At 45.8% G+C, this 14,503-nt stretch overlaps 2 protein-coding genes across 3 annotated transcripts in view; one reads left to right on the forward strand and one right to left on the reverse strand.

Moving 5' to 3' along the window:
- MARCHF4 (membrane associated ring-CH-type finger 4) overlaps window positions 1-13,543 on the reverse strand; it is a 110,318-nt gene extending 96,775 nt beyond the window's left edge. Inside the window, exons 1-2 of one of the 2 annotated variants that reach the window (XM_061370152.1) lie at window positions 12,581-13,543; window positions 11,206-12,466 (exon numbers count right to left, since the gene is read on the reverse strand). In XM_061370152.1, coding sequence (XP_061226136.1) covers window positions 11,206-11,676 — 471 coding nt within the window. In that variant the 5' untranslated portion in view covers window positions 11,677-12,466; window positions 12,581-13,543. Of the gene's footprint in view, window positions 1-11,205 lie in introns of both variants that reach the window. The other variant, XM_061370153.1, reaches the window with a different exon arrangement.
- The window catches only part of SMARCAL1 (SWI/SNF related, matrix associated, actin dependent regulator of chromatin, subfamily a like 1), a 62,391-nt gene continuing 61,334 nt past the window's right edge, over window positions 13,447-14,503 (forward strand). Inside the window, exon 1 of the mRNA XM_061369959.1 lies at window positions 13,447-13,847. Coding sequence (XP_061225943.1) covers window positions 13,447-13,847 — 401 coding nt within the window. The remainder of the gene's footprint in view (window positions 13,848-14,503) is intronic.

A 14,503-nucleotide genomic window follows, 5' to 3' on the forward strand; every position in this document is an offset into this window, starting at 1 on the left:
GCTATGGGGCTGTGGAAATGGTTTTCTTAGAAATGATGTAGCCATCCTGTCTATGAAGAAAATGTTCCAAATGTGGGTTAAATGTAGGTGACAGCACTTCTGCTCTCATATGTCAGAGGAGGCCATGAACTAGTTTTTCCTAACTAACTGAATTCCATGCCTGTTTTCCCAGGTTGCAGGTTTCTTGCTTTTAATCTGATGTGGAATAAAACTGTCTTCAAACACAGAACTTTTTCTATGAAGAAAATCTCTGCCAGCCAGCCCAAGAGTTTCTGAAGCTGGTTACTAAGGATGCATAGAGTACACAGTCCTTTCCGTAACAGAAAACACAAAAGTTCATATTCAAAGAGAGTTTCAGTTCTATGTTTCCCCAGATTTTTTTTCTCCTTCAGCATTGCAACAATTTCCATTGTTTTAAAATCAAGATGGGGTATTTCTTCTCCAGTCCTTGCACAGCTATTACACTTCAAGCAGGAATTTGATTGAGGGGATTTATTTCACTGCTATTACAGCAAGGTTCAGACTAGGGTAGCCCAATAACCCCCCCTGGCCCTAAATGTTATAAAAATTCACCTCTCTTCAGTGTTAAGGAAATGTTGGTGTTTTATGTTCTAAAATGTGAACTCTTTAGGGCAAGAAAAGCCTTTGTTTCACTTTGTGGTGCAATGCTTGACGTAGTGACATCCTCCAAAGGTTACCACAGTATTAAAATAAAGAATGGTCTAGAGGTCAGAAGCACCCATAACTTTACTTCTGCCTCTTGTGCAAACCCTCTCTTTAATTACTTAACTGCTATTTCTCTCTGATAGAGTATTTTATTATTATCTGCTTTTCTTGAATGATCATTTGATCCATCTTAATGTTCTTTTAATATCACTTGGAACGGGATAATAATCGGCTTGTACTTCTCCAGCACCTTTAATCCTGACAGGTCCTAGTGTGCTTAACAAGGAGAAAAGGAAAGGAAAAGTGCCTCATTCATCAATCAGGGCAAGGTCATGCAAGATACCAGACAGGCTGAGAAGATGACCTGACACAACTGAAAGTGCTGGGGTGCTTGGAGGAGCAGCTTTAGTTCATGGCCCTATACTTGCAGAAAGTACAAGCCATCCTTTGAGCTTTAGTTCACTACCTGCATGAAATTGCAAAGGCAGGTGCTGATGTGGGTGAAGCATCCACAGAATTCCTGTGTGCCAATGATGTATGTTATGTCTTTATCAGATCCATCCACTGAGCCTTCTTCTTTTTCTCTCCCAAAGACTGGGAATTGGAGTAAAAAACACCACAGGACCTACATGGGTAAGGACAGGGAACAGTGATGGGAGCAGAGGTGCATATGGAAGTTCTCAGGAAAACCACTTCTTCCACCAAAATACCAGTAAAAGAAGTGATCTCTGCACCTTGGTTTTGACTCATCTGAAGCAGGGCAATGCCTCTGCTGGTAAGGTGTAGAAGAAGGGATCACAGACATGAAGACAAGAAATGAGCATCCAAGCAAGTGTCTATGCAACCCAAAGAAAGAAAACAAAGATCTGGGCACAACATGAATACACAGGTGGAATGTGAGAGGAAACAAGCTCAAGCTGAGGGGAGGGTTAATGCCCCATGTGACAGTGCTAGCACTAGAAAGAGGCAGAAAAAGGATGGACATGGAGGAAAATGCTGGATACAAGAAAAAAAAAATTAGGCTGGAGGGTTGGGCGGGGAATAACTTGATGAAATATAACAAGGGAAAGTGTAGAGTCCTGCATCTGGGCAGGAACAACCCCAGGTTCCAGTATAGATTGGGGAACGACCTGTTAGAGAGCAGTGTAGGGGAGAGGGACCTGGGGGTCCTGGTGGACGACAGGATGACCATGAGCCGACACTGTGCCCTTGTGGCCAAGAAGGCCAATGGCATCCTGGGGTGTATTAGAAGGGGGGTGGTTAGTAGGTCGAGAGAGGTCCTCCTTCCCCTCTACTCTGCCCTGGTGAGACCTCATCTGGAATATTGTGTTCAGTTCTGGGCCCCTCAGTTTAAGAAGGACAGGGACCTGCTGGAGAGAGTCCAGCGCAGGGCAACTAAGATGATTAAGGGAGTGGAGCATCTCCCTTATGAGGAAAGACTGAGGGAGCTGGGTCTCTATAGTTTGGAGAAGAGGAGATTGAGGGGTGACCTTATTAGTGTATATAAATATATAAAGGGGGAGTGTCACGAGGATGGAGCCAGGCTCTTCTCAGTGGCAAACAATGAAAGGACAAGGGGAAATGGGTACAAACTGGAACACAAGAGGTTCCACTTAAACCTGAGAAGAAACTTCTTCTCAGTGAGGGTGACGGAACACTGGAACAGGCTGCCCAGGGAGGTTGTGGAATCTCCTTCTTTGGAGACATTCAAGACCCGCCTGGACACGTTCCTGTGTAACCTTATCTAGGTGTTCCTGCTCCGGCAGGGGGATTGGACTAGATGATCTTTTGAGGTCCCTTCCAATCTCTAACATACTGTGTAAATCTGATGGACTGAAGCAAATCAAGACTGCAGAGCCAGCCATAAGGGCTGACATTATGGAGGATGTGGATGAGCTGAAGAAATATGGGAAGGAGAAGGAGAAAGGAGCTTTGTCGGACACTGTTAGGGGATTGTGGAGGAAATGTGAGCCACCCTATCAATGATAAAGTGATTAGAGAAGCAGGAGGGAAATGGGTGGTGGGAACAACTTTCCAGGCAGGACTGGCTAGAGGTCTGCATCTGTCAGGAAAGGTCATATTCCATCATGCTGAGAGTAGCTTTAATTGAGGGCAGAGAACAGACACATGAACTGAAGTAAAGGGGATTCATTCTCTCCTCCTCCATGTGGCTATAATGGAGCAGTGACAGGACCAGCCCCAGTCCTAAGTCTCATCTCTGGCAGCCAAGGGATCCTTAAAGAAAAGCATAGCTGCTCTTCCAGCCTTTTCCTCCCAACTCTCCTCAGGATTCAAGGCAGACAAGCTCAAGTCATTAATGACATGGAAGGTTCAATAGAGTTAATGCTTACTGCATTAGGGGCAGCTACTGTGGAGGAGAGGACTGGATAAAAAAGGATGCAGTTCAGCAGGGCCAAGTACAGGTCCTCCACCAAGGCAGTAGTGCCAAATGCACAGAGCCAGGGTGGAGGAGAACTGGCCCAGAAGCAGAACTGGAGGACATAAAGATTATACAGGACCATGAGCTGAGTAACAATCAATAATCTGCTGAACCATAAATAAATAAATAAATAAATAGGGCAAACAGCCTTGGAATGGATGACATCTGTTACCTGTTAAACGGGATTCAAAAACTTTCTGTACTGCTCAGCACTGAGGAAGACTCAGCTTGAGAACAGTTTCCAACTTTAGACAATGCATTTAAAACAAAAGATGGACCATTTGGTGAGAACCCAGAGGATAATACCAAGGATTATTAAAGGTCTAGAGCAAAGGCAGAATTTGGATTGTTTGGTCTAGAGAATAACAAGCAGTGTTACGGCTTCAGTTGTCACTTAAATTTGTGATGTTCTCAAAGGATGAATTTTGACTGTATTTATATGTAACTACTGGATAATACCTTAAATTACTGCTTGGAAAAAAAAAAACAGTAAAAATAATCTGCTTTCTTCCTGATGGGCAGGGCAAGAAGAAATGGGTTGCAGCAGGAAAGATGTAGTCTCCAACCATGATCACCCTTGAGAACTGGTTAGTTCAACCTCTGTCAGGATTCTGGATGGGTGAACTAATTAATCTCTAGAGACCTGAGCATTGCCTAGTGCTTGGGTATGATCAGTGGATTAAGTAACAGACGCTAAACCCACATAGTACCAGAGGTTATGATGGTAACATCAGGGAATGACTTTACAGAGGCTACAGCTACAGAACTGTCTGCATCCAGTGAGGACAAACCCCTCCAAATGTTCAATGCACTACAAACTTTAAAGGTGCTTCTTACTTGGATCTCTTAGCTAACGACACAATCTTTTTTGCACGGAAATGGTGACTGCATGGCCTTACCTAAAACAGAAACACTGTCAATCGAGCAATCCTTGATAAACTTCTGCTTAGAGCAACATGGCACAGTGGGACACCACAAAGACAGGACCAGTCTTTGGCGTCCTAAACTGGTGGGATATCAAGTTAATTTTCTCTCTCATATTCTGCAAAGTTGACTTGTACATGCAGCTGGCTATCTAAAACATCTATGAGTCCATGGTAAAAGAGATGGCTGACAATCCTATTCTCCATCCACAGTGGAAGTTCCCTACAGAGTTCTTCTACAGAGGAGACAAAACTTTCTCAGGACTCATTCAAGATTGAAATAACCTTTTCATTCATGGAGTTTATACAGTTTTCCCCAAGCACATCCTGGTTTCTTCATCACACGTAGAAAGAATAAAGCAACATGTAAACCATATTTTTGCTTATCATTCTCCCATCTGTACTATCCCTTCCCTCACTCTCACTCAGGGAAGCAGGTTAAACCTGTGTGACTATTGTGAGTGATGACAACATTGTTCATGCTGCAAACAGAGGGTGCTTGGACAAGAAGGTACACAGACCATAGGACAACCTGTGCAGAATAGTCAGACAGGACGAGTGAAACCACTGATGTGTCGATTGACCTTGGCCAAGAAAAAGAAAGAACAGTTAAGAGAAAACCACCAAAGGATGCAAAGAAAAAGAAATTATATGACAGAAGAAAAGATGTGTGAAGATTTCAAGATCTGGGCCCTGCCATTAGAATCAATCTGCCCACCAACATTTTGTCTTATCACTTTTTCACAAAGGAGCATAGGGACAGCCGATTTATTATCTATATAGTATTCCAGGTCTTGCTGTTATTTTCCTCACCAGAAGAAATCCATCGCTCATCACTCTCCACATCCAACAATGAAATCTGTTCTACTGTAACCAGTGATAAATCAGAAAAGGATTATAGGTCAGCTGTGGAAAGATGGCTAAGCTAAGAATGTCTTCAGCAACAAGCAATTCATTTTAGGCAAGTAACCCTAATTAACAAACGAAAAGGAGAAAAATAAAAAGGTAACAAGCTATTCTGTGAGTACTGTTTGAGTCTGGTTTCCCATGGAAACCATATCATGTTGGGTTGGTTTTTTTTGTCTAATGGGATACACATTCTGTTAGAACTGTTGCTCTTGCTGAAGCTCTGTCCTGCATAGACTTTACCTAGTGTGTTGCGTGGCCAGTGCTGTAATCTCTCCCACAATATGATGTTTCTAGCTTTCCTCTTTTTCATTCAGCCAGTTTTCATGGAACTTTCAGGAATTTAATTCCTTTCAGATGCGCATTCTCTGCCAAATCTAGCTGAAATGGGCCAGTAGGTTTAGAGAAGGGCTGATTAACATAAACTCTAACATCTAACACCATCCCCTGGCTTTATTCCTTTAGCAATCAGCTAATAAAAGGGATGTGGTGGCCACAGGTATGGATCTATAATTATTATAGTCTATCTTGCTATCATACTCCAGGCACAGGAGTGATGTGCAGACACACAGCATCACAGATTTTTGGCACAACCATATTCCTAACTTCTGGACTAGGCTAACCCTGAATGGCAAAATACCAATGTGAGCAAAAGGCTGACACAGAGGAGGCCCTCACTGAGTATGAATTTTACTTGAAAGACAACTTGAATGCAATTCAGTTTTGTATGAACAGAGGCCTTCCAGGAGCAAGCGTTGCCTTTGTGGAAAAAACAGTGACTCTACAGATGCAAACAATGGAGCTACATGCTTTTGCATTGCTTGTTCTGTCACTAACTGACATCTGCTACTGTTAATCATAGCCTGAAATGTATATTTAGGAAACAGTGACACAAACACAGACAAGTTCCTTCGTGAAGCCTTTTATATGGGGAAAAGTGAAAGAAAAGAAAAACTGCTCCTCAGGCTATCTAGTGGCACTGAAATAAATGGGTCAGGCATCAGAGTTTCAGCAGGCACAAAAGGTGAAAGCCCTGTCTCCTGGAGCAATTAAAAGTCAACAGGATTAGTGGCCCTCACTATTATTTATAGAAATCCCACTGGGTTCACAACATTACTGAAATACGAGGGTCAAGTCCCTGCTACTGGATGCCTACTCTTTTGCTGTTGAAGTTAATGGGAGCTTTGCCAATCAACTCTGTGGCAACAGTCTAAATCTAAAATATATTACATCCTGGGCTCCATTCAGTTGATGGCTCAAGCAAAGGTTTTGCCAAAGCCAAAAATGTTCTGTCTGCACAGTACAGATTTGATCCTGGGACAGTGGAAATGGGACAGTTAGCTGTAGAGGTGTTAAAATTCAAAGATGGGAAAGCAGAGGAGTGGACTGAATGTCACATAAAGTATCTTCCATTCCTTTTCAACATAAATTATGACCTACTGATTGAAATCTAAAGCGCTGCATCCTGGCATGTCTTGTGTTCAGTTTTAGCAGGACTGGCTGCTTTCCAATGAATGATTCTTCTTTCAACACTAAGTAAATGAATCCTGTGGAAACGTACCTATGGAAAGGACATGGATGAGAAGCCTGCAGCATCCTTATGTGGTTCAACATGTTTGCAGACAGTGTCCTGACGGTCTAGGCAGTTTGGACAGACCCCAGCAAACACCAGCATCCCCCTTCTTGAGTATCCCTGGCTTTGGACATGCTTGTGATGCTGGTTGCACAGTTATTTCTTCTGCTGCTGAATCATTATCATGGTCATGCCCTGAATTCTGTCACAGGCTGTAGAGTGGCAATATTTCCTGGCTTAGTTCATGCCTTCTCTGCAGACACCACCAGGCAGGAAGCTAATGATAGCTTTTGCCTATGTCTGTATTTGTACAGGGAGCAGGGCTGAGATTCTCACTAGCTGTTTCAAGCAACACATGCTAACAACCAACCATTTGATGGTACTAACCATTCAGTAATCCTACACAGGGGACCCCAAGAACTATGCGCTAATCCAGACTAATTCAGCGTCACTTTAACTCTAGAGAGGTCCTGAGCATAGCAGGTGTCCACATGGGGAAGACATTACATTTACACAGGCATGAAGTCCAAACAAGCATTTTGAGAGTTGGGTCCTGCCCATGCACAAGGGCCTGGTGAGGTCAGGCTATAGACAATAGCCCCAGGGCTCTCCTCTTCAGTGTTACCATCACCTCTAGATTGGCTTCAGACCTAAAGCATGAATTTTACTTTCAGAAGTGTTATCATTAATTGCAATTACTCTAGATACTCTTAGTAACCACATGGCTTTGCAAACCTTAATTAGACTTAAGTTTACTTCTTTGTCACGCTAATGTCCATAGTCTCATTACATATCACACGGAAATGCATGTCCCAATATCCATCTTAAGTTGTCTTATCTTCCAATTTTCTTGGAGGTTTTCATGTTCTTGTATTAATGAGCTGGTGTTCCTAAAGTCTGGAGGGGACTTTGATGGGAAGAATACTTTATTTGCAAACACTTTCATTGAATGCCAAGCCAGGTCCAAACTAGCAGCCTGCAGGCAAAAGACTTCACAGTCTGTTCTCTCTGAACCTCCTTAGCCAGTCAGTCCTATCTGCACTGACTTTTTAAATCTCCATCTTTACAGCATTTTTTCCCAGAACAGAGAAATAGAGAAACACAGACAGAAACTGACAGGTAAGAAAAGATGTGCACACACTCTAACTGACAGCCTAACAAGCAGTCCTTGAGACACACTGATTTTGAAATGAATTCAGTTTCATTTAAGAATGCTTTTCTATTTAGTTTTAGCACAGCTACTACCATCTTTGAGATCCTAAACTCCACAGTACTGCTAACTCCTTGTGACATGGGCAAACAGTTTATCCACTGATGTGAAGAGGCTTTTCACCCATGTCTTTTCCTGCTACTCCCCATGACTTGCTTTCAACCTGGAACCATACCAAATACCATGAAACATTTGTGAGAGCAGAGCTCGCCTGAGTTTCTTTCTCTTGCAAAACACTGTCAGAGATCCAGGAGTGCAGACAAAATTCTGCAAACACTGAGCATTAACTAAAACAGAAGCAAATACTCCAGCATCTATCTTTCTCATTTTCTCTTCAGAGTTTTGACATCAATCCAGGGTCTCAGAATTAGCTGACACAATGGTGCAGGATGTTCAATCAGTGAAACCTTTAAAAATGCCGATCAAGGCCCTGAAAGGCAATGCCATTACCAAGGGCAGAGTTCAGCCCATCAGCTTTCTTGATGTTAAGCTCCCATTTTCAATAAAAGCAGTTGCCTTTTTCAACTGCCAGACCTGAGCAGGGCTTGCTTTTCACGCCTTCAAAACAGGAGCCTAAATTCTGTCATCACCTGGTCATCAGACCCAGTCTTTCTCATATTCATCCCTGGCTTCTCTTGAGTAACATGCAAGTATCAGAACAGTTTCATGATAATGAGCTTTACTCCTTCCTACAGTCCTCAGCACATTTTAAAATGAATCAGCTTACCCAGAAGAGCCACAAACAAACATGAGGAGCTTAAGATATAAGCAATTCAGTAGCCTGAAGTATCATGCATGTTGGGCAATCATAAATTTAAAGTGAAAATCCCTACCGATTTTGCTTTGCATTAGATATTAAATAAAACCTGCTTGCAAAGCCAGATTAGTAAGAAACCTCTTTGGCTGTTGTATTTTTTAATATTTTTTTTTTAAATCAAAACAGGATTAAAACATCTTTTGGAGGCTCACTGTCATTTTATCTGGGTAAATAAGCTTAAAGTGCCTAACAGTCAATTCATAATGAAGGCTTTTGTTCTTCGTACTGTGATGCAGCCTCGCAAATTTGCCCACAGCTGCAGCAGTTTCAGATGTTTTTGACAGGTAAATAAAACACTGTTTATATCTGTCATTGTTATTAATCTGCAGAGTAAAGAACTAGCAATTATATTTTCTTTCCAAGTGGATAAATTTTTATGATGATCTTGGCAGGGGTGGAATACAATAATGTGCATCTATGACTTTTATAGTTGTGAGGGTCCAAACCATGAAGAGTCTTTGCTCAGCTGTTGAGTTGGAAAATAAATGGGAAATAGTAAACCACCATAGTAAAAAAGGAACAAGGAATTCGGGATTTAGCCCTATTGGAGTTTTATTGATGTAGGGGCCAAATAAACCAAACTGCAGGTTTTAACATCAGCTGAACTGATTCAGCTCTCAGTTATTCTGAACCATACTTCTAGGAAGCTGTGTCAGGACGTAGATGTGCTTTAAAACCCCACGATTTGGGCCTCCATGAGGAGTTGGGCCTCCATAACGACTTGCACTTCCCAGCTGCTGCAGAGAAAAGGGTTTCAGATTCTCCTCAAGCCATGCTGGTGAAGAAAATATTATTTATGGAATAAGGTGCTGTTCAAGGACAAGTGGCAGAATCCAGCTCTCAATGTCTTATTATACTGGTCAGAAACTGTGAGAAGCAAAGAAGAGAAATCCTGGTGAAATGCAATTAGACACCAGTCACGTCTGCTCAGCTTCTCACTCAGGTAGGCTGGCAGATGGTCAGCAAATAATCTCACTCTTACAATGCAACCTACACAGGTTTTCAGTGTGAGAATTAGCATCCGATTATTTTCAAGCACTAATGTTCTCCAAGGAAGCAAGTTACCTCTATTTCAATTCTGCTTAGACTCTATTTGCTCAGACACATAAGCCAATCTTGCAGGCGCTATGTCTGGTGTACGCAGGCAGAATGGCAAGCCAAGGAAGAGTACTAGAAATGTGGAATAATGCAAATCCCAATGAAGTGAGTCGCATGGCTTCCAACTTTTAGAAGAGATGGGGAGGAGACAGTCAAGTGAGGAAAGCATACAGCATCCTTAAAAAAGAATTATTTCCCCCACCCCAATCTGAAAGCTTGTGGTGAAAACCATGTCTCACATCTATCAGTCAGCTGCATAAACCATAGAGAAGACTACACTTCATTGAACACTGAGCTATGATCTATGGAACCCTTGGTATGGACACATCCAGCAGGGCTGTGGATATTCTGATGAGCTGGTGGCAGGCCCCTCTTCTCCCAGAGAAGAATGGAAGCCCATTCCCCACCTCCCAGCCCCCATCACCAGCATCCTCAGACCAACACAAGGGAAGGCACAATCACTGCATTATAGACGTGAGCAGCCTTGGGACAGGCAGGATGTGTGCTAGAGCATGGCCACTCTCAAATTAGCACTGGCTTTCTTTCACAGACCACATAGGTCTATGAATGGGAAAGAAGGCATGGGGCAAAACCTGTTTTGTCCAAGATTTCAATGCATCGCCTTACATGCCAGGATCTGTGCATAAAATGGAAATGGGTATCAGCCAAGCCAAACATCACAACCCTTTCTCGTGCAAGGATCCCTTATCACAGGTAACAAGGCTATCCTGAGAAATAAAGTTTATCGCATATCCGGGCTTGATCTCACAAGCAGAGGTCTGCAGCCTTCCTTGCCACCTGCAGCTATGTCACATTGGGTACAAATATTGCTGTGTGTGTCCCTCTAAGGAAGTTGCCAGACTGAAAATATATGAACTGTTTTGAATTGTCATAAACAGGGAGAGTAACACCCCAGGGTGGCACCTTAGTTCTAGTGACGTTGCATTTGGTTCATTCTCCTGTGTGGTGGAGGGAAACTTCACTGGCCTAACCTCAGTTTGTACCAAGAAGCATCTCAAGGCTGCAGCTTCAGCAGATCCAGATGCAACCAGCAGTCTTTTCTCCTCCAGCTAGTGCAACTGGGAGCACAAGAGCAAAGGTAAACCTGAAGAGCTCCCACTAGCCATCCCTGGGAACCACTGATGAAGTGGGGCTGCCTCCTGCCATGTGTTTATACAGACTGAAGTTGTATTTTTAAAAGCAAACAGCACATTAAATGCATCTTTTGCACCACTTCTGCGTTCATTGCAACTGGGCACCCAGGAGGTGACAAAAAGCCCCCCTGACAACGTACACATGCCCCGTAAAGGAGTCCATGAGTCCCTTCCATGCCAGGGCTGCACGGCTCTGAGACAAGGCTGCCGGGTAGCAGAGAGGGATGGAGCCAGCCTCCACCCCACAGTTCCCTGGGAAACACCACCGAGGCACAAAATCCTGGAGTCCAGGCCCTGGGCAGAGGCCAAGATGCCCTCTGGGTTTTGAGGTCCTGCTCCCTGCGAGCAGCAGGCCCCGCTTCCCGCAGGCCAGAGCATCGCTGCTCCTCCGTTATCCCCCGCCCCCCAGCGGGCTCACCTGCTCCGGCCCTTGGAAGCAGATCCTGCAGAGCGGGGTGCGGATGCCGCTGTCGACGCTGCTGCCCAGCGAGTAGCGGTCCTCGGCCTTGCTCTTGCCGAAGTCATCCGAGGAGGTGCTGCTGGGCAAGGAGGCGGGCGGCTCCCCGGCGGGGCTGCCCCACTCCTCGGCGGCCGGGCTGCCCGCTCCGCCGCCGCCGCCCGCCGCCCGCCAGCCGAGCCCGCGCCCCACGAGCGGTGCGGCCCCCGCCGGGGCTCCCGCCGCCGCCTCTGCGCCGCCGAGCATGGGGAGCGGCGGCGGCGGGGAGGGCGGCGGCGGCGCGGGGGGTCTCCGCAGCAGGAAGACCTTCAGGTCATTGAAGAGCATGCGGCAGCGGCACTTGAGGAGGCCTTGGTTTCGCAACATCTGTCTCGGACGGAGGAGCCCGCAGCAGCAGTAACAGAAAATGACCGCGCCGGGTGGAATTAACATGTGCCTTTCCTTGGCAGGCGGGGACGGGGCGGGAAAGAACAGGGCAGGAGCCGGGCGCCCCGCGGCCGGGGTGGGGGGGCTCCGCTGCAGCCTCAGTGCCGGCGGGGGGAGCGCTGGCCGGCGGAAAAACGACACAAGCGGGGGCCGAGGACGAGGGGTGAATGCCCCCAGCAGCCCGCGGTAGTCCGGCGAGGATGACAATAACAAAAATCCCCCAAAATAAACAAAATATCCCAAACCGCCAGCCCCCCCGCCCGGCTCTGCGTTCCGGGGGGATCCTTTCCCCCCTCCACAAGTTTGTTTAGAAATCAGCGGGAGGAGGAAATGAATCTCCCACGCCCGCGGGTCCGGGGCGCGGGCTGCGGGCTCGGGAGAAAGCCCCCGATCTTCCCAACTCCTAAGCCTGTAAAAAAGAAAGGTCCACGTCTTCTCCGGTGGGTGTGGGGAGGAGGAAGAATATGGTTCTTTCGACAGTATTTGGCATCTCAAGTATTTTTTCCTTTTTCTTCTATTTTATATATATATATATTTTTTTTTTTTTCAATTGAAAAATAAAACCCGATCACACGAGACCCGGTGTGCACCCAGACAAAATAGCAGCTGGTCTGGCTATCCAAATGCAAAATTGGTAGCTGTTGTTATTATCAAAATCGCCTCTTTGAGAAAAAAAAAAAAAAAAGACCTTCACATTGTTTATGGGAAAACACCCTACGTTTCCGACACTGTACTCCCAGGTGGCTTCAGATTTTACCGTTGCCTTTAAAAGATTTCATTGCAAATATTAAAAGTCCTGAAAGAAATAATTAGCATTCAATGAGCTTAATCCCAGACGTACTGAGATAAATATATTTATATATATAATATATATATCATATATATTTTATATATATTTATATATTCTGACCTTCTCTATTCCAGCAGCTGTATGGACCACAAAAAAAAAAAAAAAATTAGAGCAAAATTGGTGAGGGAAGGCGGCTGTATTATTCCCTAAGCTGTTACCATCCTGGACCAAAAAAAAAATCCCGTCGAAATCGGATCTATTCTTCGCATGTAATTGACCGGGGAAACGTGGATCTTACATGGTCACGTTTCCTTTCCTCCTTTCACAAAACAGGAACGTCATCAAACGCATTGGCAGCTTGTACAGACCATTGTGGATGCCGAGGCGGCCAGGGCTCTATCAGCAACTGCAGGAACCTCCTCTTGATGCATTGGACGAGGCTCCTTCTTTCTCTCCACCACCGTCCCCACCTTCATTTTCCTCCCCTTCTGTCCTCCTCCTCCTCTGACTGTTGTTCTCTCTCACAGGCATTGACATTCAACCATTGCAAGTCTGTCGCACTCTCGTTGGCGGAGGAAAAAAAAATCAGAGCAGATAATTCTCTTCTTCCTCCTAAAAGGCTCGGATGGAGCACAATGCGCCAGACACACGGGGCAGCATGGCTTATTTTTCGTGCGGCTCCCACCGCTTTGGCAACACCGACCTGATGTGTGCTTGTGTGCCTTTCTCCCTCAGCAGCAGCCTCCTCTCCGCTCTCCCATCCGGCTTGCTGTGATGATGTTGCTGTTGCTATCTCACTCGGATGCAATGGGGAAGGCTGATTGTTTGCAGTGCAAGCGGGGATTTGCAGGAAGGGAGTGGTGTAACGTGGCTGCGCTCTCCTCCCTCCCCCGGCCTTAAGGAAAAAAAAATACAAAAAGGGGGAGAGGGGGAAGCAGCAAAAAGGCGAAAAAGGCGGAGTGAAAGAGGGAGAATCAAAGGGAGAAATGGGTTCCTTCCCAACCTTTGATGCTCCGGGCTGCCGGCAAGAGCCCACGCCGGCGAGGAAGGGAGGAGGGGCGAGGAAGGGGCTGGGCGGCCGTTGCGGCTTCAGCACCACGGACCGCGGACAGCTCCACAAGGCGCGGGCGGGGCGCGGCGCCTCCGCGCTGCGCAGCCCCGGCCCCGCCGCCCTCCGCCGCCGGAGAGCCCTGCAGCCGACCCTGCCGAGCGCGGCTGCTGCAGGAGCGGCCCCGCTGCCCCAGAGGAGACGGAAGGCAGCGAAACCTCTGCGCTCTGGCGCGTTTTCAAGCTGGTTTTCACCTCCCACCAGCCGTTGCAGGGACCTACGAGGCAAGGAAACTTTCAGGGGCAGGTGGCAGCGACCGACTGTTCGGCGATTTTTCGGGTAGTGGTGTCTGCTTTAGATTCCCAGCAGGAAGCCTAAATCCCACTAACAAACTTTTCCCTAGCAGATTAATTAGTTGCGGAACATTCTATGGTTTAATAGCTATGATAATTTTTTTTTTTCATTTCACTCCAGCAGCGTTTGCTTGCTGATGGACTTTTGTTTCAGGAGCATGTATTTCAGTAGAAATATGGGTTCCTTGTAGCACAGTGAAGGGCAGATATTCCTAAACACTATCTCTTAATTAGAGATTTGCTGAAAGTAACCAGTGGCTGCTAAAGGGGATAGTTTTTACTCTCTTCAGACTACTTGATTAATTTTAAGTAGCAGCTGCTACTTAAGCCCATTAGCTTCTCTCTGCAAACATCAGCAGAGGTGGGGTTTTCCACATTGTCCTGCTCTGTGTGTTCATGCAGCCCCATCCAGCCTCCAAATGCATGGGGAAAGTCAGCCCTTGCCATCCCAGCTGGAAGAGCTAACAAAGGTGCTAGGTTTGATGTGGACCAAAAGTATTAATGATACACGTGATCCAAAGACTTCTAGTCTATGCAATCTGGCTAATGTCAGTGCAATGTTTCAGCTCAGGTACAAGTGAACACCCACCAGATTTAATGACACAGAGTTGGGCCTGTGTCTGACATCATGTCAACACCATT

Source organism: Neopsephotus bourkii, unplaced genomic scaffold (genome assembly GCF_033783945.1).
Source record: "Neopsephotus bourkii isolate Nb327-2 ecotype Australia unplaced genomic scaffold, CSIRO-AGI_Nbou_v1 NB_1526, whole genome shotgun sequence".
NCBI classification, from domain to species: Eukaryota; Metazoa; Chordata; class Aves; order Psittaciformes; family Psittacidae; genus Neopsephotus; species Neopsephotus bourkii.